Source organism: Lucilia sericata, unplaced genomic scaffold (genome assembly GCF_015586225.1).
Source record: "Lucilia sericata isolate MDLA Ls3-8-SP2 unplaced genomic scaffold, ASM1558622v1 Contig000121F_arrow, whole genome shotgun sequence".
Classification (NCBI taxonomy): domain Eukaryota; kingdom Metazoa; phylum Arthropoda; class Insecta; order Diptera; family Calliphoridae; genus Lucilia; species Lucilia sericata.
Genome location: NW_023994153.1, coordinates 318,720 through 345,460, shown reverse-complemented (window position 1 = coordinate 345,460; position 26,741 = coordinate 318,720). Strand labels below are relative to the sequence as shown.

Below are 26,741 nucleotides of genomic sequence, written 5' to 3'. Positions count from 1 at the left end.
GAAGAACGAAAAAGTACCAAAATGTCCCCTCTTATAGATTCTCATTTACTCCAGGCCCTACATGCTTAATTTCATGTTTCTAGGTTAAATTCTATAGAAAACTCAAAAAGTACCAGTCGAAGGACGAAAAAGTACCAAAAAGTCCCCTTTTATAGATTCTCATTTACTCCGGGCTCTACATGCTTAATTTCATGCTTCTAGGATCAATATTATAGAAAATTCAAAAAGTACCAGTCGAAAGACGAAAAAGTACTAAAAAGTCCCCTTTTATAGATTCTCATTTAATAAGGGCTCTACATGCTTAATTTTATGTTTCTAGGTTAAATTTTATAGAAAACTCAAAAAGTACCAGTCGAAGGACGAAAAAGTACCAAAAAGTCCCCTTTTATAGATTCTCATTAACTAAGGCCTCCGCATGCTTAATTTCATGTTTCTAGGTTAAATTTTATAGAAAACTCAAAAAGTACCAGTCGAAGGACGAAAAAGTACCAAAAAGTCCCCTTTTATAGATTCTCATTTACTCCGGGTTCTACATGCTTAATTTCATGTTTCTAGGTTAAATTTTATAGAAAACTCAAAAAGTACCAGTCGAAAGACGAAAAAGTACTAAAAAGTCCCCTTTTATAGATTCTCATTTACTAAGGGCTCTACATGCTTAATTTCATGTTTCTAGGTTAAATTTTATAGAAAACTCAAAAAAAGTCCCCTTTTATAGATTCTCATTTACTAAGGGCTCTACATGCTTAGTTTCATATTTCTAGGTTAAATTTTATAGAAAACTCAAAAAGTACCAGTCGAAGAACGAAAAAGTACCAAAAAGTCCCCTATTATAGATTCTCATTTACTAAGGGCTCTACATGCTCGAAAGACGAAAAAGTACCAAAAAGTCCCCTTTTATAGATTCTCATTTACTAAGGGCTCTACATGCTTAATTTCATGTTTCTAGGTTAAATTTTATAGAAAACTCAAAAAAAGTCCCCTTTTATAGATTCTCATTTACTAAGGGCTCTACATGCTTAATTTCATGTTTCTAGGTTAAATTTTATAGAAAACTCAAAAAGTACCAGTCGAAGGACGAAAAAGTACCAAAAAGTCCCCTTTTATAGATTCTCATTTACTAAGGGCTCTACATGCTTAATTTCATGTTTCTAGGTTAAATTTTATAGAAAACTCAAGAAGTACCAGTCGAAGGACGAAAAAGTACCAAAAAGTCCCCTATTATAGATTCTCATTTACTCTGGGCTCTACATGCTTAATTTCATGTTTCTAGGTTAAATTTTATAGAAAACTCAAAAAGTACCAGTCGAAAGACGAAAAAGTTCCAAAAAGTCCCCTTTTATAGATTCTCATTTACTCCGGGCTCTACATGCTTAATTTCATGTTTCTAGGTTAAATTTTATAGAAAACTCAAAAAGTATCAGTCGAAAGACGAAAAAGTACCAAAAAGTCCTCTTTTATAGATTCTCATTTATTAAGGGCTCTACATGCTTAATTTCATGTTTCTAGGTTAAATTTTATAGAAAACTCAAAAAGTACAAGTCGAAGGACGAAAAAGTACCAAAAAGTCCCCTTTTATAGATTCTCATTTACTAAGGCCTCCGCATGCTTAATTTCATGTTTCTAGGTTAAATTTTATAGAAAACTCAAAAAGTACCAGTCGAAGGACGAAAAAGTACCAAAAAGTCACCTATTATAGATTCTCATTTACTCCGGGCTCTACATGCTTAATTTCATGTTTCTAGGTTAAATTTTATAGTTTCTCACTTAATCCAGGCTCTACATGCATACTTTCATGTTTCTATTTTCAATATTATAGAAAATTCATAAAGTACCTTTTGAAGAACGAAAATGTACCAAAAAGTCCCCTTTTATAGATTCTCATTTACTACGGGCTCTAAATGCTTATTTTCATGTTTCTAGGTTCAATTTAATAGAAAACTCAAAAAGTACCAGTCGAAGGACGAAAAAGTACCAAAAAGTCCCCTTTTATAGATTCTCATTTACTCCGGGCTCTACATGCTTAATTTCATGTTTCTAGGTTAAATTTTATAGAAAACTCAAAAAGTACCAGTCGAAGGACGAAAAAGTACCAAAAAGTCCCCTTTTATAGATTCTCATTTACTCCGGGTTCTACATGCTTAATTTCATGTTTCTAGGTTAAATTTTATAGAAAACTCAAAAAGTACCAGTCGAAAGACGAAAAAGTACCAAAAAGTCCCCTTTTATAGATTCTCATTTACTAAGGGCTCTACATGCTTAATTTCATGTTTCTAGGTTAAATTTTATAGAAAACTCAAAAAAAGTCCCCTTTTATAGATTCTCATTTACTAAGGGCTCTACATGCTTAGTTTCATATTTCTAGGTTAAATTTTATAGAAAACTCAAAAAGTACCAGTCGAAGAACGAAAAAGTACCAAAAAGTCCCCTATTATAGATTCTCATTTACTAAGGGCTCTACATGCTCGAAAGACGAAAAAGTACCAAAAAGTCCCCTTTTATAGATTCTCATTTACTAAGGGCTCTACATGCTTAATTTCATGTTTCTAGGTTAAATTTTATAGAAAACTCAAAAAAAGTCCCCTTTTATAGATTCTCATTTACTAAGGGCTCTACATGCTTAATTTCATGTTTCTAGGTTAAATTTTATAGAAAACTCAAAAAGTACCAGTCGAAGGACGAAAAAGTACCAAAAAGTCCCCTTTTATAGATTCTCATTTACTAAGGGCTCTACATGCTTAATTTCATGTTTCTAGGTTAAATTTTATAGAAAACTCAAGAAGTACCAGTCGAAGGACGAAAAAGTACCAAAAAGTCCCCTATTATAGATTCTCATTTACTCTGGGCTCTACATGCTTAATTTCATGTTTCTAGGTTAAATTTTATAGAAAACTCAAAAAGTACCAGTCGAAAGACGAAAAAGTTCCAAAAAGTCCCCTTTTATAGATTCTCATTTACTCCGGGCTCTACATGCTTAATTTCATGTTTCTAGGTTAAATTTTATAGAAAACTCAAAAAGTATCAGTCGAAAGACGAAAAAGTACCAAAAAGTCCTCTTTTATAGATTCTCATTTATTAAGGGCTCTACATGCTTAATTTCATGTTTCTAGGTTAAATTTTATAGAAAACTCAAAAAGTACAAGTCGAAGGACGAAAAAGTACCAAAAAGTCCCCTTTTATAGATTCTCATTTACTAAGGCCTCCGCATGCTTAATTTCATGTTTCTAGGTTAAATTTTATAGAAAACTCAAAAAGTACCAGTCGAAGGACGAAAAAGTACCAAAAAGTCACCTATTATAGATTCTCATTTACTCCGGGCTCTACATGCTTAATTTCATGTTTCTAGGTTAAATTTTATAGTTTCTCACTTAATCCAGGCTCTACATGCATACTTTCATGTTTCTATTTTCAATATTATAGAAAATTCATAAAGTACCTTTTGAAGAACGAAAATGTACCAAAAAGTTCCCTTTTATAGATTCTCATTTACTACGGGCTCTAAATGCTTATTTTCATGTTTCTAGGTTCAATTTAATAGAAAACTCAAAAAGTACCAGTCGAAGGACGAAAAAGTACCAAAAAGTCCCCTTTTATAGATTCTCATTTACTCCGGGCTCTACATGCTTAATTTCATGTTTCTAGGTTAAATTTTATAGAAAACTCAAAAAGTACCAGTCGAAAGACGAAAAAGTACCAAAAAGTCCCCTTTTATAGATTCTCATTTACTAAGGGCTCTACATGCTTAATTTCATGTTTCTATGTTAAATTTTATAGAAAACTCAAAAAGTACAAGTCGAAGGACGAAAAAGTACCAAAAAGTCCCCTTTTATAGATTCTCACTTACTAAGGGCTCTACATGCTTTGTTTCATGTTTCTAGGTTAAATTTTATAGAAAACTCAAAAAGTACCAGTCGAAAGTTGAAAAAGTACCAAAAAGTCCCCTTTTATAGATTCTCATTTACTAAGGGCTCTACATGCTTAATTTCATGTTTCTAGGTTAAATTTTATAGAAAACTCAAAAAGTACAAGTCGAAGGACGAAAAAGTACCAAAAAGTCCCCTTTTATAGATTCTCACTTACTAAGGGCTCTACATGCTTTGTTTCATGTTTCTAGGTTAAATTTTATAGAAAACTCAAAAAGTACCAGTCGAAAGTTGAAAAAGTACCAAAAAGTCCCCTTTTATAGATTCTCATTTACTAAGAGCTCTACATGCTTAATTTCATGTTTCTAGGTTAAATTTTATAGAAAACTCAAAAAGTACCAGTCGAAAGACGAAAAAGTACAAAATAGTCCCCTTTTATAGATTCTCATTTACTAAGGGCTCTACATGCTTAATTTTATGTTTCTAGGTTAAATTTTATAGAAAACTCAAAAAGTACCAGTCGAAGGACGAAAAAGTTCAAAATAGTCCCCTTTTATAGATTCTCATTTACTAAGGGCTCTACATGCTTTGTTTCATGTTTCTAGGTTAAATTTTATAGAAAACTCAAAAAGTACCAGTCGAAGGACGAAAAAGTACCAAAAAGTCCCCTTTTATAGATTCTCATTTACTCCAGGCTCTACATGCTTAATTTCATGTTTCTAGGTTAAATTTTATAGAAAACTCAAAAAGTACCAGTCGAAAGACGAAAAAGTTCCAAAAAGTCCCCTTTTATAGATTCTCATTTACTCCGGGCGCTACATGCTTAATTTCATGTTTCTAGGTTAAATTTTATAGAAAACTCAAAAAGTATCAGTCGAAAGACGAAAAAGTACCAAAAAGTCCTCTTTTATAGATTCTCATTTACTAAGGGCTCTACATGCTTAATTTCATGTTTCTAGGTTAAATTTTATAGAAAACTCAAAAAGTACCAGTCGAAGGGCGAAAAAGTACCAAAAAGTCCCCTTTTATAGATTCTCATTTACTAAGAGCTCTACATGCTTAATTTCATGTTTCTAGGTTAAATTTTATAGAAAACTCAAAAAGTACCAGTCGAAAGACGAAAAAGTACAAAATAGTCCCCTTTTATAGATTCTCATTTACTAAGGGCTCTACATGCTTAATTTTATGTTTCTAGGTTAAATTTTATAGAAAACTCAAAAAGTACCAGTCGAAGGACGAAAAAGTTCAAAATTAGTCCCCTTTTATAGATTCTCATTAACTAAGGCCTCCGCATGCTTAATTTCATGTTTCTAGGTTAAATTTTATAGAAAACTCAAAAAGTAGCAGTCGAAGGACGAAAAAGTACCAAAAAGTCCCTTATTATAGATTCTCATTTACTCTGGGCTCTACATGCTTAATTTCATGTTTCTAGGTTAAATTTTATAGAAAACTCAAAAAGTAGCAGTCGAAGGACGAAAAAGTACCAAAAAGTCCCCTATTATAGATTCTCATTTACTCTGGGCTCTACATGCTTAAATTCATGTTTCTAGGTTAAATTTTATAGAAAACTCAAAAAGTGCCAGTCGAAAGACGAAAAAGTTCCAAAAAGTCCCCTTTTATAGATTCTCATTTACTAAGGGCTCTACATGCTTAATTTCATGTTTCTAGGTTAAATTTTATAGAAAACTCAAAAAGTACCAGTCGAAAGACGAAAAAGTACCAAAAAGTCCCCTTTTGTAGATTCTCATTTACTAAGGGCTCTACATGCTTAATTTTATGTTTCTAGGTTAAATTTTATAGAAAACTCAAAAAGTACCAGTCGAAGGACGAAAAAGTACCAAAAAGTCCCCTTTTATAGATTCTCACTAAGGGCTCTACATGCTTAGTTTCATGTTTCTAGGTTAAATTTTATAGAAAACTCAAAAAGTACCAGTCGAAAGACGAAAAAGTACCAAAAAGTCCCCTTTTATAGATTCTCATTTACTAAGGGCTCTACATGCTTAATTTTATGTTTCTAGGTTAAATTTTATAGAAAACTCAAAAAGTACCAGTCGAAGGACGAAAAAGTACCAAAAAGTCCCCTTTTATAGATTCTCATTAACTAAGGCCTCCGCATGCTTAATTTCATGTTTCTAGGTTAAATTTTATAGAAAACTCAAAAAGTACCAGTCGAAGGACGAAAAAGTACCAAAAAGTCCCCTTTTATAGATTCTCATTTACTCCGGGCTCTACATGCTTAATTTCATGTTTCTAGGTTAAATTTTATAGAAAACTCAAAAAGTACCAGTCGAAGGACGAAAAAGTACCAAAAAGTCCCCTTTTATAGATTCTCATTTACTCCGGTCTCTACATGTTTCATTTCATGTTTCTAGGTTCAATATTATAGAAAATTCAAAAAGTACCTTTTGAAGAACGAAAAAGTACCAAAAAGTCCCATTTTATAGATTCTCATTTACTCCGAGCTCTACATGCTTAATTTCATGTTTCTAGGTTTAATTTTAAAGAAAACTCAAAAAAGTACCTGTGTAGAACGGAAAAGTAGCGAAAAGTCCTTTTTTTATTTATTTCATGTTTCTATTTCAATATCATAGAAAACTCAAAAAGGACCAGTTGGAGAATGAAAAGTACCAAAAAATATCACCTGATACCGGGGTTCCAAATAACACCCCATTAGGATATTTAGTGTTTCTAAATTTAAAAATTTTATCTAAATTGGATTGAATAAAATCAAATTTCCCGTTTTTACCCCTTTTGGTACTTTTTTACTCCCCATTAACGAAATAAAAATTCTATTCCAAAAAGTTGCAACATCGTAGTGGGAGCCCGTTATTATGTATTCATATGTATAAGTTAATAAACCAAAAACAATGTTTTATGAAAAAAGTACCAAAATAGGTACAATTTTAACCCCTTAAACGTCCGAATATCCAAAAAGTACTAAATTCATATTTTTATTTTTTCGTTAAGTTATGAAGGAGTCAAAAATATTTTTTGAATGTGCACTGGTTTAAAAGATACATGGGGTGCGAAAAAAGTACCAAAATACAGTTTTTACCCGTTTATTCCCTAAAGGGGCCGAATTTTAAAAAAGTACCAGACACCTGTCCGTTTATTTTTTAAATGAACGGCGATAAGCTTTAAACTGGTTTTGTATCTTTTCTAGTTTAGGAGATATAAGGTTACCGAATTTACCCGTTTTTACCCTTTTTTACCCCCTAAACATTCGAATTTCCAAAAATCCCGTCTTAGTGGATCTATTTGGCGGGAGACCAACCTCCTGTCCAAATTTCAGCTCTTTAGCTTCAACCGTTTAGGCTGTGCGATGATGAATCAGTCAGTCAGTCAGTCAGTAACGTTAGAATTTTATATATATAAGATAGGTAATATAAATATATCACAAGTCATAGAATTGAAAGCTTTATAAGTGGTATTATATACGTATTATATACATATTTATGCCGAAAATGTTTGCAGGGATATGTTAGGATATACCTTAGCACTTAGCTTTATTTTACACTTGGGAATATAGGAGAATCGAACATCCACATCACGCATAAATATATAATATACTTGGCAACTCTAGCAACAGTGTATACGTGCATTGAGAGGTAAACCATACTCACATACACACTACAATGTAGTACACATGTTTGTATGTACGTATAGCAGAAATTAAAAATAATAAACAAATAAAATAAGTCACGTATAAATACAATACATGCTGTATTAGTTACATTTAAGACATCGTTTAAGAAAGAGTGAAATTAATAAATTTTTTATATTTATTTAGTATCTTGCCACAGATTATATTCTCAATCAAATATTTTTATAAACATTAAAGCTGTAGCATGTAAACAAAAGACGACTTGTTGCATTTTGATTTGGTTTATTTTTAAACAAAAATGTAAATGACCTAAAAAATATCTACATTAAATATATGCGTACGGATACGAATTATACATATGTGTGCAGAACAACTATACAACTGCCTTTAAATTCACAATCGAAGTATTCATCAAGTAAAAAACACACAAAAATAAGTTGTAAATATGGATGTTTGGGGTGTATTTGTTGGAGACTCCACAATAACTTCAGGCGGTGTAATGCGTACAACGTATTATCGAGATTATGAACAATTTCCTTATGGTACATTGGAACAAAATTCTATGGCAAACTCAAAAGATCCATACAGTAAAGTCCAAGGTAATCAACTTATATGAATCCATAAAAACCTTATTGGGATAAAATGTGATAATGCGCAATTGATATATGTAAATATAAACCTATATACATATGTACATACATATGTATGTATGTGTAAAGATTCGTACTATGTGTGTAATATTGAGAATTTAAAAACATATCTGTTTTGACTTTTTCGAATATTAAATAATGTGTATAACCTTGTTAAAAATGTATTTTATTATATATTCACACATATGTACATTTTTATATTTTTATAATGAATAAAAATAAATAAATAAAACAAATATTTATAGGTCGATATTCATATATTTTAATATCTTCTAACGATCTATACATTTTAAATGCGTTTTAACTTATAGTTATTTTTATACATACATATGTATATAAAAAATGATAAGATTGGAAGTAATCTTATCGTTTTTAAATATATACTACGTACGTATGTTCTTTACCGATCTTGTTTAAGTTCTTGATTGAAATCATTGTTGAACAACCACATTTTATACAGTGAATCAACTAAGTTTTTTACCTACCTTTTTTAAAAGAATTTTGATTTTTGTTCATAGATAAAATTCGAAAAAACAGGTAAAAAGTAAATTTATGTTTTCCACTTAAAAATAGAAATAGTGTAAAATGGGAAAACCGTGAAAAAAATATTAAAATACAAATTGTGGGTCATTTGTTGTTGCATTTTATTATTATTCATCAGAATTTGCAGGTCAATAAAGTATTTGGCATTTTTAGAATTCCAGTTAATTTTATTGGGTTTTTCAAATTATTTTTTAATTTCTTTTTGGAAATTACTGTTTTATTGTTAAAAGGGCACTTTTAAAGTATTTTTCAATTGCAAAAATGATGCCCTAATTGTGTGAAACTGTGAATTTATTTGCGTTAAAAATGTTTAAAGGAAAATAATGAGGCAATTCCAATATAAAAAAAATTGTTTAGGTTTTTAAATGTCCCGAAGAATTATTAGAAAAAACGCACTGAGTGGTCTTTCAAAATCTTTAACTACCAAAGGGGAGCGGCTTGTATCCAAGGAAAACCACTGAACTTTTCATTTATCTTCTCCAAAGTCCATAAACGAACTAGAAAGAACTATATTTTTAAATTTGGACCTCTAAACAGACCTTAAGTTGCTTGGAACCAATATGAAGTGAACAAATAGTGGTGGTCATCATCACCTAAGGTCCACAAAAACAATATTTTTTAGCTAATACATACACTTATATTTATTTAGAACCCAAATCAAGAAAAACTATTCAGATCCAAATACGCCCAGCAAAAATTTTCATTACCTAGTAATCTAGAAAGTAATATTAGAATCACGTGGAAACTAATTACTTTTGGGGTGAATAACTAATTATTTTTGTTCGACGAGGTTCAAATAATATGAACCTACCTTAAACAAATTAATAAATGGTTACTAATTTGATTACAAAAACTTTGCGAAATAACTAGTTACAAATAAACCTACAAATATGTTATGTGATAGCTAGTTATTTTGGGCCGACTTTGTATGTAGAAAACAAAAAATAAAAAAAATTCTCGGCCGGGATTTGAACCCAGGCATTCAGTTGTTTTCTATGTTTCTCACTCCAGCCGCTTACTCGTTGCTCCATTAACATGTTGCTTTTTGTAATTTTGAGAACGGCATTTTACAAAAATATCCCAGCAAAAAAATTTTGAAGTTGTTAAAGAAGAAGGGATATTTTCATGATTTCTTTAGTAAGTATTCTATTTAATGCGTTTTAAATACATGCCTAAATTCTAATAAATTTGTCATCAGTGAAGGCATGAAAAATGCACCCAAATTCACTCATGTAACTCCACTATAGGAATTGTAATATTTTACTGTAATTTGGTATTCTCTTAGGAGATTTAACGAAAACGTGCATTTCATACAATAAAGATTAAAAATGACATTATTTTTTTTTTAGATTTTTGTTAAAATTAGTAATATTAAGTCCATTAATAAGAGAAGGAAAAAACCAAGACTGCTTAACGGATTTTAAAACACAATGGGTATTTTTCCTCTGCATGAATTTAAATCCAATTAAAATCAGTTAGTTATGTTTTATCTTATTCTATTTTTGTCAATATCACTCAAAAAAATTATTTAAATATTGATAATTAAATCGAAATACCATTAATGCATTTTTAAATAAATATAGTGCACCAATGAAAATTCGCTTGAGAATCATCGAATATTCATTGGTTATAAGAACTCATTTAAATGACGAACTATTTTTGCAAATACGAACCCATGCATGCCAATGACACGCTAATGTTAAAATCATGCATGTTTCCCCTAAATATGAACCAGTTCATTATCAGTTCAACCCATGCATTTACTACTTTTTTTGCACGTCTTTTTTTGCTGGGATATAAATGAATGTCATTTTGAAAAAAACACATCCAGCAGGGCTCGAACCACGAACCCCCTGTTTGTTAAATAAACGACCTAGACAATTGAGCCATAACAAATCCAAATTGTTTTGTTCTTTACCAGTAATAACCTATTCAGCTAAATGAAATAATGATGATAATGAACACTCATTACCAAGTAATGTATGAAATAACTAATGGCTATTACCAAAAATTTCAGATTTTTTGCTGGGCGCCTACGGTATTTTATTCATAAAATACCTAAAGCATTCAAAACATGGATAGAAAATCAAGATTTTAGCATGTAATAGTTCTATAGTGGTATACGGTGATGTTCCCATACTTAGAGTGGCTAGGATGGTACTTAGTGTTAGCTTTATTGAATAAGAATCAATATTATACAATTCTAAATAAAATTAACACAGTACTCCCCAAATGGATGGATTTTCCGTAATGTAGTTATTGTTTATCAATACAAAATGACCAAAAACCCAGATTATTTTGTTATAATATATACATAGTTTTATACCCCACTAAACATTGTTTCTAGGTCCAAATCCATTGATTTTCTAATATATTATGTATCTAATTCATAATTACTTATTATTTTCGAAATAAAATCAAAGAAACGATAAATTTCTTGTAAAGTCAAATATTGATAAAATCAGGGATGGAAATAGTATAATAAATAATAAAAAGGCAAAGAAAACAACAAAAATATAAACATATGTATATACAGTGGGACCTAGATTTTCCGTGAAGGTCGGGAACGGAAGCATTCTGTATAATTGATTTTCCCGGTTAATTGAGTGCCAATTTTGGCTGGTTTTTTTATAGATATTTATTAATAAATGAATATGTAAATATTTATATAAAAACTAAATAATTCAAGGATTTTATATTCATACATGTTTCGAAAATATAAAAAAAAAATTGTCAGAAAACGGTAAACAGTAGATAAGGATTTTATGTTATGTAATTTCTTATTTTTCAATTTTGTATTTTCGTTTCAAGGAAATTCCCTTTTTCGATTTGTTCTAATTGTTCGTAGTTGTTAAAAAATAATATTATTTTTCTTATAATCACGGATAATAGAGGTAATCACGGTTAAATGATGCAGAAAAATTTAAGTCAATCCAAAATAAAATTATTTTTCCATCCCGGATAATTGATGTTGCCGGTTAATCGAATCACGGATAATCAAGGTGCTACTGTAAATGAAGCTGCATGTTGTTGTTATTATACTCTACAACACTTTAGTGGTTTCATTGTATTTTGCTTTATAATGAGAAAAATTCGTATAAAGCAAATTTCTCGATAAAAATTATTAAAGATTTCATTAATATCAACAGACAGATAATCAGACGGACATATCTATCTTATTTGACTCCGTTATCTATAAGGACAACGGTGATCGATTATTCGACATTTTCAAAAACCGGCTTTCCTATAGTTGACATTTGAAAAAACCCGGTGACATTTTTCAAATTCAGAAAATTGGTATTATTGGTTGCCCATTTATTGTTTGTTGTTGGTTCATATCATTTTAATTGCGATTAATATGCATAGGTTTTTTAATCTAGTATTGACTGATTTATGATGGTAAATTTTTGTGAGATTGTTTGACAATTTTGGGAAATTTCTGTCAGCTTTGAAATGGAGGAATGTTGTGTGGTTTAAGTATGTTGTGATTGTTCAGTCAATATTGCTGATTTGGATGAATTTACTTTGTGACTGTTTTGGTGGAAGATGAATTGTGACTGATATTGTGTGCATAGAGTTTTGTGTTTGTGAGGGTTTTTCCTGCTATTATATTTTTGCTCTTATAGAATTGTCTTTTCATTTTGTTCTTTAAAGTTAGTCTTGAAAATTTTATTATGTAATTGACTGGTAATTTTGGTATTTAAATTCTTTTTCATGAGTCGATATTTATTGGGGTGGTTAAAAACTTTCTTCCAATTGTCTTATATTTCTTCAGAAACGTTCAACTGATAGGTATTTTATAGCTTCATGTTTCTGTCTGATATGTATTACCTATGTCCTTTACAGTCTGGAGTGTTATTTGCCATATAGTTGCTGTATGACATATTGATTGGTTCTGTGAGTTCATTTTTGGGATTGTTTATGACTTCTACATATTCTTTTCTTTATTTTAACCTGTTTTGCTTCTTTGAATTATATTTGATTGATTGCAAATTATGTAGGAATTTATTTATGATCAATGCAGAACAATTTAATTGTCCTATCGTTATTTTATATAGTTTATTATCTTTTTAAATAGTTTAGTTTTATTTTTTTTTTTTTTTGTATATAATTATGTATTTTATGTTGGAAGAATTATTGTAAAGTAGAAATTTGCAACCGCTTATGGCCTATAGGCTAGGTTATTGAATATTGTTCAATAAATAAATAAAATAAAAAACTGTAACCGAGTTTTTATCATTAATAAAAAATCTTTTTCAGAAGAGCAAAAATAATATTTATGTTTAAATTTGTTTAATAAAACATGGCGCGTAGTGATTTTTAATATTTTTATAATCAACTTATTGCTGGCTTAAAAAAGGGTCGAGTCTACAATAAAATTCTTAATTTGTCAATGGTTTATTGAGGGTATTTTAACCGTTATGTCAATACCCACATACCCGGGTATGTTTTTCATTTTTGAAGTGATATATCTCGAGATATATGGTATCGACTTGAAATTTGGGGTACTCTATCAGAGTAATGTTTTCTATAAATGTTCCAAAAATTAATTAGATATATATTTTTTAAACCGATTTATGACCGATTTTCTACTTTTACCTCGTACATCAATACCCAACATACCCGGGTATGCAAAATTTATATGTCAGTTATCGGACAAAAATTAGGTTTCATTATAAATTTTCAGTTTTATTATTTGAATTATATATATTTTTGTATATTATGAAAAAAAATTGAACTAAACAACAAATTTTGTTTAAAATAGAGAACAATGACATATTGTTCATAAATTTAAATGTGAAATATCTTTTGAACCCTGCAACATTTACAAATATGGACCAATTTTGATTAATTAAATTTTTTTCATTATATATGACTTAGTAAATTAAAATTATTCTTATTACAATAATTTTATTCTTATATTAACAAAAATATTTGAATTTGATTATTCAAATTTTAATTTTTGACCATCACTTAATAATCTTTTTTTGCAAATAAATTCCCTACTAACGAAAACAAAAACAATTTATTTAATGCTAAACGATTTTATATACCTCAATTAATAATACAGACAAAAATTTTTTCAATTATCTTACCCCGTCTAAGAGTAATAGCTTCTTCAAGTCAAAATTTTACAAAGTCAAATTCTGCATAATGTACATTATACATTATGTAGGGATTTTTCTTAAGATTTTTTGCATATGATATTTTTGTTAATAGGAAAACAATGAGAAAACTTTAAAAAAATTACTAAAATTTAATAGTATGTGACCAAAAACTATTTAATTTATTTGTACTGGCGTTTTATTAAATTAGTTTTAATAATTTATCTAAATTATACACTAAAAATGTATAAAAAGATGAAATAGCCATATAAATTGTATGACATACCCGGGTATGCTTGGCATTGATGTACGTAATTTTGCTCGGGTATAGACAAGACGGTTAAGCTATTTGACGTTTATGAATAAGATTTTCGTGAATTTTACTTAACATTGGTTACTAAACCTAAAAAAAGTTTTTTGAATACAGCCGTATAACTTTAGATCTTGTCGGCTGATATACACTATTTCTTAAATAGCCAACAAAAAATATTTGAAGTTGTTCAAAAAGATATATTTAGTACGTATGTATTTATTATGTTTTTAATAAAATTTTAGGTTTTTTGTTTTGGTGAACAGCTGTCTGTTTGTGATTTCAGTGTTACCACTTTATCGTTTTTATACCAAAATCGTTTGATTTTTTTGTTTATATGCTGAAATAAACAATTGGCAACACTAAACTTTCTTACAACATTCAAAAAACATATGAAAAATCGTCGTAGGAGTTGTATAGAGCTTTTGCATAGAAAATACCAACAACATTGTTATGACTATTGTAGCAACTGCTGACTTACTACGCTACAAAATCGATTGTGAATTGAACAATTGAATTGATCTATATACTTAATTTTATAACGTAAATTTTGCACCTTTTTAACTTTACCTTAAATGAGACCTCAAATAACCAAAATATTCAGAAAAATAGTGAATACTAACACTGTGTGACACTCGAAAACACTGATTACGCGATATAATGCTTTTTTTGACCTAGATGGGTAGATCATTTTACCATTTTTAGAATCTTCAATATACCCGGCACTCGTTTCATTATTTATAACGAGGTGATTCTGTGTTAACATACCGCGTTTATGGAATTCGGTTATTCCTTACCTGGAACGCAAATTTTCGTTTTTAAAAATATTTTTTTCAAAGTTTTTTAATTTTAGAAAATTATAGCAGTTTTCCCCTAAATATTTAAAAAAATTCTTAAAAATAATGTTTATATATGTTATATTTAAAAACAATTGCACATAATTGTAAAAATAATTCAAATTCAGCGCATTAAATGCATACCATAAGATTTATTTTCAAAAATTTCATTTCAGTATTTTTTTAACTTGTTGCTTATTGTTTTTGAAAAATCTCGAATTAGTAAAATTAAAAAAAAAAAAAAAACAGTTAATATCTGAATTCTACGTGCTTGATTTATAAGGGAATGCAATTAAAAAATTATAGTTTGAAGGAATTAAATATTTATAGAGTGATGGTTTTTGAAGCTAGGTACATTTTATTTGGCCCACAAAACCTACAATTATTTTACTTTTTTGATGCGCCCCAGTTTTACATTAAATTACATTTTGAGCATCATCCATGATGTGCCTTGCCAAAATGTGTTTAGATAAAAGTAACATCTTTATAGCTTCCAAGGACATTATTAACACATTTATGATCCCAAACCATTTTGATTGTCATTATCTGCATGTGTATTCATTAAATGTTTATATAAGTCGATGTTTGATTTATAAAACCGCAATAATAAAAAAATAAAATTTTGCAAATTTTTTGAAAAGTTCATAAAATTTTTGCATTCGAATATTTTTGAATGCTCCTCCGATTTTATATTTCAAAATAACAAAAAATCAATTTACGAAATAATTCAAATTATTTCCTATATAAGTGCGAATGTGCCGCGCCAAAAACTGATATTTAAAAAAATTTACGTTCAAGTTTTCCATTTTTTTTAGCTGTTGTACCCATCTCCTATTCAGGGCACATTAACGAGATATATACCATAATGTGTATAATTACATCAGCTAACCATTGTTGTCCCAATTTTGTATTTTATTATTATTTTATTATTTGTCAGCACCCGGTCAAGAAACTGTAAAAAAATCAAAATTGGAAAAAACCTGGTGACAAATTTCAACATCCAAGTTCTAATACGTAAAGTGATGTCACACGGATAAGCTTGTAAAGAATTTATCTCCTAAGTATCTTAGTTAGTAGAATAGCGAATAGTGTCCAAAAGCTTAAAGCTATGGACAAAACTTCCAAAAGCAATTACGTTTAGAAATGAAGACGTAGAGTTTTACAATTTTGCAATTATTTTGCGGCAAAAACTAAATTTTCTCACAAACTACACTAGAAATTGATGATTAGTATTATCTCAAATAAAAGGCATATATATATATATATATATATATATATATATATATATATATATATATATATATATGTATATATATATATATATATATATATATATATATATATATATATATATATATATATATATATATATATATATCTATATATATATATATATATATATATATATATATATCTATATATATATATATATATATATATAAAATATAAAATTTCAAGAAATGTAAAAAATTTCGAAAATTTATTTTAAATTTAGTTATAGTACTGTTTGGGAATTAATACTAGTACATAGACCCAATACGATCTATTGCAAAAAATAAAACAGAAATAGGAAAATAAAAAATGTTTTTTATTTCATTACCTTTTCTAAAATCTAATAGTTTTATTTTATGAAAAAAATTACAAAGAATATTCTTTCTGATGTTTTAATATGATAGGGTGCATTTTATCTAAACTTACGTTACAGTAAACTACGTACAATTCAAAACTGAATTTTAAATTTTTTAGATTTTGGGAACTTTTTGTGTTAAATGTATCTTTTTTTAGCATTATTTTACAAGTCCATCAATATACTTTGATATTTCAGTCACTTTTTAACCACCAAGAACGGGTCGAATTGCAAAACAGCGAAAAATTTCTAGAAATTAGGTGGATTGTCCTATCTATAAGTGGATTCAAAACTTTATCTTCTCGAAATCTTCTCAAAAAATAATTTTGTATATAATTTAACCATTAGAAGTCATATCTTTCACTATCTGAACTTTTTATTTAAGAAAACTTGAAAGTCGGGCTTCTGTTTCAGCTGTCAGGATCCATATGGTCAATCAAGCTTCGAAAAACAAATGTTTACATAAAAATTAAAGAAAAAACTATACGTTTATATTAAGAATTTAATTTATAATTAAGATTTTTAAATCTAAATATAAAACGCAGTTTAATAAATCTCAGCTTGTCTCCCCAGTGTGAATCGTTTCTGTTATTTTTGCAATGTCAAATTTATGAAATACCAATAAAATACGATGGAGCAAACTTAGAAGCTCCATATATCATAGCAAAGTAGACTTAAATACATTTTATTTAAGATTCAAATCATAAAATTCTAACGGGTAGTTTTTGAGAAAATTTAGTTTTCACCACAAAATAAAGTCGTATATATATATACACTCAAACCTCGTTTTATGCGATTAATTCGTGACAAAAAGTCGCAAATTTATTCAATTTTAGAAAAGGGTCAGATATATTTAAAAAAAATCATATTTGTTTAAGAAATATCGTTATCGGATGTGATTAAAATTTCAATCTCTTTACTTGCAGAAAAATCTCAAAAAGTACAAGCAGAAAAAACAAAGAAAAAGGAATGTCCATTTTGCAAGGAACATAAAAAGCGACCACTAATCAACTATTTAAGAAAACGAGAATCACGTAAGCACCACGAGAGCATTTGTGAAGATGAAGAAAACTGTGCTTAGTTGAACATACTTACATACATATGTATATTATTCAACTCACATTAATTTTTTAAGTTAACAAATTTATAATTTTTTATTGTAAGAGATTATAAAATATGTATGCTGATATTACATGTTATTAACAACACATTTTTTTGGTTTTAAAATTGTTATTTATCATATAATCCCAGAGCCAATGTAAAAATTAACATTTTACAAATATTATTATTAATTTTTATAAAATTAAATTCTTCTTTGATGTTATTCAGCCTATTTTAGGTAATAATTTTAAGAGATTATTGATATGTGAAAATTATTAAACTTTACATAAAATTTACAATTCAAAAAGGCAATTTGTTTCAAAATGTATCAATAAAAAATAAGTCGAACTTATATCCAGTTGTTTCTTAACTTTGCTTAATATATATTAGAGTGGTTCGAAAAAAACCTTTTTTGGTCGGATCAACTTCAAATATATTTTACTATAGTAAAATGATGTTGCACGAAGAAATAGAGAAAACAACTTTTATGTGAACACTATTATTAACCTATATACATTAGGGTATCCCGTAGCCCACTTTTATGTATGACTACCTCTCAAACGATGCGTTTTTATGTACTACATACTAGAAAAATAAAAAAACTATTTTTTTAAAAGGTCCTCAGTTCCCTACCTGCGATTGAAAATCTTAATCTCAGTACAATATGTTCAAACAAATTTTTCAATTTTGAGCTTGTCGCGGGAAAAATAATTATTATTTTTGTTAGTGTATTTCAAAAAATTCTGAAATCGACTAAAATAAGTGTAAAACTATTTTTTTAATATTTTTCTGTATGGGCTAAATATTACGACAATTTTGACACCCATTTCGATAAAAAGCGAAAACAATACGACTCTTCATCCCACTAAAAATCATTTTCTGTGACAAAAATATTCTACAAAAATTTTAAAATTATTTTTCCCTTAATCAGCTTAAAATTGCAGAATTTTTGATACTAATTTCGAAAAAAAAAATGGAAAATAATTTATTTTTCAAAAATCATACTGAGGTCAGTATTTTCAATCGCTGGTAGGGAACTGAGGACCATTCCCAAAAAAATATTTTTTATTTACCTCGTGTTCAGTACATTAATACGCATCGATTGAGTGGTATTCCTACATGATATTCTTAAAAATGCTGTTCCTCGTTAGACTCTAATGTATGTACATGGGGAATTTCGTGTCAAGTGAACCAATTTTTAACATCGATGTCCACATAAATTTTCTATTTTTCTATCGGTCAAGAACTGCCGGAGTCAGAGGGGGTCAAGTTGGACATTTTGGTCATACAGGGTTTTATTAAAATGACTTTATCGTTTCTTCATCGTTTCCAAATATTTTTTTTAATTGTAAAAAAATATTATTTTTTTAATTATTTTCTTTTTAAATTATTTTTTATATACATATATATTTGTTGGACCAGTAGCTGTAGATTCGCTTTGAACTTCTTTACTTGCACTGGACTTTCGTACCCATTGTCTAGCTTCACTCGATAATGCAGACGACCAAACTTGGCTTTTATGGTCCCAAATTTCCTTTATCATACCATCGCAACTGTACCCTCTCTCCCACACTAATTTGACGAACAAGTGGAGTTACTAATATTGATTTTGCTTGCTTTACTGGACGTGTTGCATCTAATTTTATTATTAATTCACGATTCAGATATAGTTTTGATGGACTTTCTCCTATGCTAGCGGGGTTGCTCTATATGGAAAAAGCATTTGTTGCACTTTAACATTTAAGGGTAATTTGACATCTTCCATCGCCTTTAATTTTGATTTAAGTATCTGGACGTAACGCTCAGCTAAACCATTTGTTGCAGGATGGCCTGGGGCTATACATTTTTCAACAATTCCATTATCGAAGTAAAAATTTCTATACAACGAACTTTGAAAAATGGTAGCATTGTCTGAGACAATAGTTTGAGGAAGGCCATGGGTGATAAAAATATCGCTCAATCTATGCCTTTCCATAAATAATACTTCCTGGTTAATTGCTTCATCTTTACAATACCGACGTGTGTGTGATGTAGTTCTTTCAAAATTTCGTCCCGTAATTGTAACGGAATCATCGGCATCGTTGTTTTCACCATTTACTAAATCTTGCTTTAATTTTGACAATTCGAAATCACATTGTTTCTTTGGCAATGTTCGCAGCAGTGATAGCAAATGTAGAAATTTCATGATGAGTACTTCTTCATTTAGAAAATGTTCAAAATTAGGTTTTAGCTTAATTGGTGCTCTAGATAAGCAATCAGCGTTGGTGTTGTCTTCAGTCTTACGGTGTTTTATTTTGTAGTTGAAACCTTAAAGAAACGATGCATACCGAAAAGGCCTTGCAGATGTCATTGTAGGTGTTTTTGAATTTTTATGAAAAATTCTTGAAAGTGGGCGATTATCAGTTATAAGGGTAAATTCTCTACCATGAAGATACATACTCTGTTAGAATTTTTTTTTACCTATTGAACGATTAATCACACTTGACGGTCCATACAAATATTTTGTTTTTCTATAACAGTTCGAGATTATAAGAAGAAGCAGAATGGAATGCATTTTCGGGCCCGCTACGGCTCCTCATCAGGAATTTTCTTGTGCCATATGTTATGTCACTTGTAAACATCATCTATTTAACTCACAAGTTTTGAAGAAATGGAATATGGTAATTGTAACGAAGTCCTTATTCCAATTTCATTCTACTTTATTGAGTTAGATCGAAGTTTACGAGCTTTTTTCAGTGTTGTATTCTTATCTATCATTACTCTTTGTCGCTGATTTAGCCAACTGTCTATTACTTTTTAAAAAAAAATTTGGAAACGATGAAGAAATAGTTATCTGAACTTCTTTGGACAATTAATGCTAGGACCAATAGGTGAAAAAATACACTCACCATGACCATAATATCCAACTTTGACCCTCTCTAAGTCCGGCAGTTCTTGACCGATAGAGCTGAAAATTTGTGTCTGACCTACTATCCAATAATACTATCCATGATGCAAATTTCGTCAAAATAGATTTTTTGAGTTGAGTCACTTGGTATGAAATTACCCATACAGATAGATATACATATAGCGTCTCACATAAATATTCGAATTTAGTATTTTTTATGAATTACTTTTGTTTGATTAACCTTTTTTATTATTTTTATGCTGATACTCTTGTATCTTAACTTTTATAAATTTAATTAATAATTAGATATTCGCCAGGATCTAAGCTTTAGTCACCTTTTTAACTCTTTTGTGTGTTTTTCGGAGTTATTAGCTTAGATTCTAAAGATTAAAATGATAAGGGTTCAATTCGATCGATCCGGATTTGGTAAAATATACAAAAGAGGCACTAACACTTTACTTTTCTTCTTTTTTTCCTTAATAAATAACGTGAGCAGACATCCCGGGAAAAGCGGGATTATCCCGTTTTATAAAGGTTGATCCCGACTAAGATTTCAATCCCGCTTTTTTACATAACAGGTCAATCATACTTAATTTTATTGTAATAAAATTTAAATTTAGAAATTTTGGCAGAAAATAGGGATTCAAAAGAGATATTAGCAGCATTTTTTAAACAATTTTATTTATTAAATCCAAATTTTAGTTCTAGCACTGTACGCCAGGTGGATAAGGCAAAAGGTTTTAATCGAGGCTAAACAAATTTCAAACCATAATGTCAGCAGCGGCCAACAGATGGAGTTATTTCAAAACTTAATATTTAAATCATAAATTTTCCATAAAATTTGTAACAATTTGTTGCAAAAATTGGTATTTTCTCTGAAATATCATGTGTGAAATATTTCAGTTACATGAATTTTGTTGATTTTTCTATTTTTACACATTTTAAAAAATATTTGCCATCTATTGGTGAACAGAAAAATAAAACAAATTAATTTATTTTAAAATTATTTTGGTTTTGTTCTATGAATACAAAGCATTGCCATATTGAAATTAGCTAAATCCAACTATTTTTTTGGATTTAATAAATCCAAATTAGATTTACTTCTTTTAGCTGCATAACCGTCATTTTTACACCAAAAAACTAAATTTCAGCCTCCAAAGATAGTTCTTTTCTTGAAATAAAATAAATCCAAAATAAATCCGATGATTAAAAAAGCCAATATTATAGTATTTTTTAATAACTTTTCAAAATGTAGGTAAATATAGACATACATTTTCAAATAAAAAGGTTTTAGTTCAATTTGTAAAGTAAATGTTCTAAAAAAATAATATTTTAAGTGTCAAGTGAAAATTAACTTTTTGGACCCGTCACTTTTAACATATAAAGATGTGCTTTTTTGCCGAATGAGTTACAAGAAAGATATCAATCCAATTTTATGGCCAGTCCCCGGTCTAACATAGAATTTAATTTATCCTGAGGCCAAATACTCTGATTGACCGTCAGTGTATTATTTATATAGATTTTTTAATAACACAGGCCAACAAAAATTTTAAAAAGTCGAAAGGAAGGATATCTACCTAAAATTCTGGCATTATAATTATACCCTCCACCACCATCAGTGGCGATAGAGGGTATACTATATAACTTTGTCATTCCGTGTGTAACACCAAGAAATATTTATCTGAGATCCTTATGAGTCGATTTAGCTATGTCCGTCTGTCCGTCCATCAGTCCGTCTGTCTGTATAAAACACGCTCACGATAAAACGAAGCAATAGAAATTCAAGAAATTCACCCGAAACATTCTTTATTATCCGGTACAGTTTGGTATTGAAAATCGTTAAAATCGGTTCACGACTTAAAAAATTATGAGTAAAAATTTCAGACTACCTCGAAAAAATAACGTTTTTTCCCAATTCTTAAGTAGTTTTCTCAGAAACTACCAAAGATATTTCGATGAATTTTGTCACACATTATTTTTTAAGCCAGGGATGAAGTATGTTCAAACTCATAACAATTGATCCAATATTTCCCATAGCCCCCATACAAATGTGTATATTAACAAAAAATTTTGTACATAGAACTATAATATGAATAGAAATCATACTACCAACGTTGATCTCAGTCGGTCCAAAATTGATCATAGCTCCCATATAAGGTCCATTTTCAAAAATCATCTAATAACTACATATTTCATTGATAAGTAAAGCTTTTGTTATAAAATTCGAGCTGAATATGTTTTGTGTATATACAAATCATTCTACCAAATTTCTTTTCGGATCGGTCCACTATTAGTCATAGCTCCCATATAAGGCCCACTTCCGAAAATCACTTTAACGCACATATTTAGTTGTCAAATAAAGGTATCTTGATAAAGTTCGACACAAATATGTTTCGTCTATATATGAATCACACTACGAAATTTTTTTCGGATACGACCATAATCCACATAAGGAATCACTTAAACGCATATGATTCATTGATAAATAAAGCTATCGGTATAAAATTCAACTTGAATATGTTTTGTGTACATACAAATCATTCTACCAATTTTTTCTTGACCGGTCCATAATTGGTCGCAACTCCCATATAAGGATCATTTCCGAAAATTACTTAAATGCACATTGACAATCAAAGTCATCGGGATATTTTGTATATATATGTAAATCGTTATACGGAATTTTACTTCTAAAAATCACTTAATACCACTTAATTCATTATTAAATGATTAAATCCAGATAAAATTCGACATGAGTATGATTGTGAATAGATAAATCATTATATTAAAATGTTTGCAACTGGCCTATTTATATAAAATTTTATGAACCTAATCAAAATTAGTTCCACATATGCATAAATGTTAGTACCCTCACTACGGAAACAAACATTTTGTAATCTAAAAATTAGATAGTTAAATGGGTTTTAATAAAAAGTAGCTTGCTGGTGGAGGATATTTAAGATTCGGCATAGCCGAATATAGCACTCTAACTTGATTTTCGTTTCATGTTTGTCTTATCTTTAACAATCGAAATTCAATCCTTAGTATGCCTTGGTCTCAGGGCTAAAAAAAATGAGTATATCATTCTCAATAATATTCATAAAGATTTATTAAGAATATTTCAACGGAATTTTCAATATTTTTGTGACAAGAAAACCATTGTTTGAGTATTGTAACACCAATAAAATTTTGCACGTAAAAAAAACTAAAACTCTAAATATAAAATTGTGTCTTTCCTAATAGAGCATCTTCAGAAAATCACCCAGATGCTCATATTAATATCGATATATTTATGTATTTAGATTCGTCTTAGTCGAATATAACACTTTTACTTGTTGTGATATTAAGTTTTATTATATCCCGGTTTAATGAATGGAAATTTTCAAAATCCCGCTTTTTCAAAATATTTCCTTCCAAATCCCGCTTTTTAATCACTCGGATCCCGCTTTTATTCAAAATCCATCTGGTCACGTTATTTGTTATAAACTTTCTTTTTATAAAAAAAATACATCAATTTTAAATTTAAAGCTGGAGGTCCACACCACGCGTTCTTCGCATTCTACACGGCTGTCAAAAAAGTAGAATCAATGTTGTTGTGTGCTAGAAGTTACAAGCACAAAAACGTATAATGCCTTGACGCGTAGAATGCTTAAAGTATATCTACTTTCTACTTTTGTAAGCGTCACAAACGGCGCACGAATATGTCAGCTGATTTTGACAATTTATATTTTATTTTTAATATGTATTTATCAATTTTAATAAACTAAAACGTGTTAAATTGTGAAACTGTAGATGAAAAACATAAAAAAACGCAAAGATCTTTGTAAATAAAGCAAAAATTTGACGCTTATGAAGCGTAGGATGCAAAGAATGTATGAAAATCATGAAATGCTTTGCCGCGAAGACGCGTAGTGTGGACCTCCAGATTAAGCCGTATAAATAAATAATAAGTGTTTCGGTGAAACACTCTTTTCTTTTTCTTTCATTTATTTTTTTGCTGTCAGTAGCCACTGTCGGTTTGTTTAACTATAATAATACTTGTGCTTAAAAAATTTATTTATTTCGTCCCTGTTTTGAATTTTAGTACTATGTGGATTTTTTCGAAAATTGTTTTATTGTTGCAATTTATAGCTCTACTGGTTATACTTATGTGTACAAAGCCATTTATCGATATCTTAATTGGTTTAAGAATTAGCAAAAGCATCTACATATGTGATTTACATATACATATTAAATGCTCCAACAAAGAGTCCTATGGGTACTCATTAACTTAAAATCAGTTTATGGGTCGATTCAATCTCGTCCGTCCTTCCGTTCCGTTAGTATTTCTTTGGAACTATTTATTAAAGCACTTGCGATACTTATATGAAAAAACAAAGTAGGCTGTATTTCGCATACCGATTTTTATGAGATTTTGTGAACTTGTATACCTATTTCTAGATTAAGTCCACTATTTGAAATTTTGCGTAGACAGATGCTGTGCTAATAAGTCGAAATTCTAAGATAAATGATTTAATAAGAATTAAATAAGTATTTTTGATAATTTATGCAAGAATCGTAATCACAATATCTTTATTAATGTTAATCTAATTGATATTTATAAGTAGCACTGCTAAGGAAAATGAAAAGACAATAATTCGAAAACAACTGATGGTCTGCGAAAATAATCTTTACCAAATTATTGGAAATTGTATTCTCTACAAAAGTTGTAATAACATCAAAAGTCGTACGACGAACAATATTAAAGATATATGCGAATATTTGATACATATGACCTTTTTTTTCCACTATCTCATTAGGACCGCGACTTTTATTTCTTTATTTAGATCAGTGCTGCCCACACCCATACTGTTACACATCAATTTGTATTGGTAAAGCAGCAGAGAACAAGATGTAACCCAAAATAAAACTGTACTAATAAAATGACTGCAAACTAAAAAGTATATTCTAACTGTCAAATTGATATTATGGATTTTGACAGACAGCGTACATTAAAGTTCATATATAAAAAACTATCAGCTGTGCTCTCTCATTCATCTACATAAATTCGGCTTTCTCAAAATTTTGTTGTTGTATTTCTGTGTGGATTTTAAAAAAGTTGCGTACAGATCTTACTTCGACAAATGCTGATCAGCAACTGAGTTGATTTTGTTTTGCAAGTTGAGAGATAATCAACTAACACATGCTCAAATAAGAAAATACACAAGTAAACTTATAGTGTAGGTGAGTCAACGCAACGTCAGCAGAAATTTCTTGTCCTATCTCGCGTGATAGGGAATCGCGATTTTGGGCAACATTGATTTAGATTGTTTAGATGATGCTGTATACCTGTTTTTATATTACCGTCTTAAATTCTTCATTTTGGTCAATTTGTCATCTAATTTAGATAGATTACGTTTGCAAAGGTAAATATGGATGTAATGCTAATATCCGCTGCATGGTATTATAATTGGTCAAATATACCCCTTAAATTCCCTAAACCCAAATTTCGACCGAAATCTTAAAATCTATACGTAAAATGGAAAGAATAATTCAATATAAAAATTGTTTTCCAAAGAGTCCTATGTGGAGTTTTTTGAATTGCGCTAAAATGCGTTAAAAATTAGGCTAGTTTTCAAAATACATATTAATTAATTTAGTTCACGAATCCGAAAAGATACATATTTTTCTAAAGCTTTTCTGAAAACTTTATAAAAACCCACATAGTACTAATACAAAGTACTTTTGTAAAGCTTTTCGCATTTATTAACATTTGTTTTAATTATTGTTGAATAGCAGAAGAAATGAAAAATGGCTTCAAAATTAAATGATTTTATTGTAGCTTCCGATGGTATGATTACTTTCGCAGACACTTTTAAGAATTTAAGTGAGGAAATTCATAATATTTTCACGTTAGAAGTTCAGAGTGAGGAAATTAAGCGTTTGTGGGACGGAGTTAGGAATACTTATATCACTGGCCTGAAAAGTTTAGAAACATCTTCTTCCACTAAATCTAGTGATATAGACGCGGCGTCTTCTAAACAGAGATGGGGGTAGTGCAATAAATATTTAATTAAATCAATATTTCACTAGCACTAAAAATTATTTCAAAAAATATATTTTTCACCAATTTTCATCAGCTTAGTGGTAGTGAAGCTTATATTTTAGCACTAATATTTTTTAGTGATAATTTTATTTTTTTAACTATAATCCAATTCACTATACTCAAATAGTTAAAAACT

At 29.1% G+C, this 26,741-nt stretch overlaps 2 protein-coding genes across 2 annotated transcripts in view; one reads left to right on the top strand and one right to left on the bottom strand.

Annotated features, from left to right (window-relative positions):
• Positions 1–26,741, bottom strand: part of LOC119600789 (kinesin-like protein KIF14) — a 211,439-nt gene that overhangs the window by 155,457 nt on the left and 29,241 nt on the right. The gene's annotated exons all lie outside the window — the stretch shown is intronic.
• LOC119600790 lies at positions 7,467–17,988 on the top strand. Its single transcript, XM_037951338.1, has 2 exons — positions 7,467–8,063; positions 17,462–17,988. Exons 1-2 carry the CDS (start codon positions 7,910–7,912, stop codon positions 17,614–17,616), a joined length of 309 nt encoding a protein of 102 aa, XP_037807266.1. The 5' UTR covers positions 7,467–7,909; the 3' UTR covers positions 17,617–17,988.

What these genes read in the sequence shown, in the direction of transcription:
- LOC119600790 (XM_037951338.1), top strand. Translation starts at nt 7,910, where the DNA reads ATGGATGTTTGGGGTGTATTTGTTGGAGACTCCACAATAACTTCAGGC. An exon ending in TCCATACAGTAAAGTCCAAG is followed by an intron (nt 8,064 to 17,461) that starts GTAATCAACTTA and finishes CTTTACTTGCAG; the next exon opens with AAAAATCTCAAAAAGTACAA.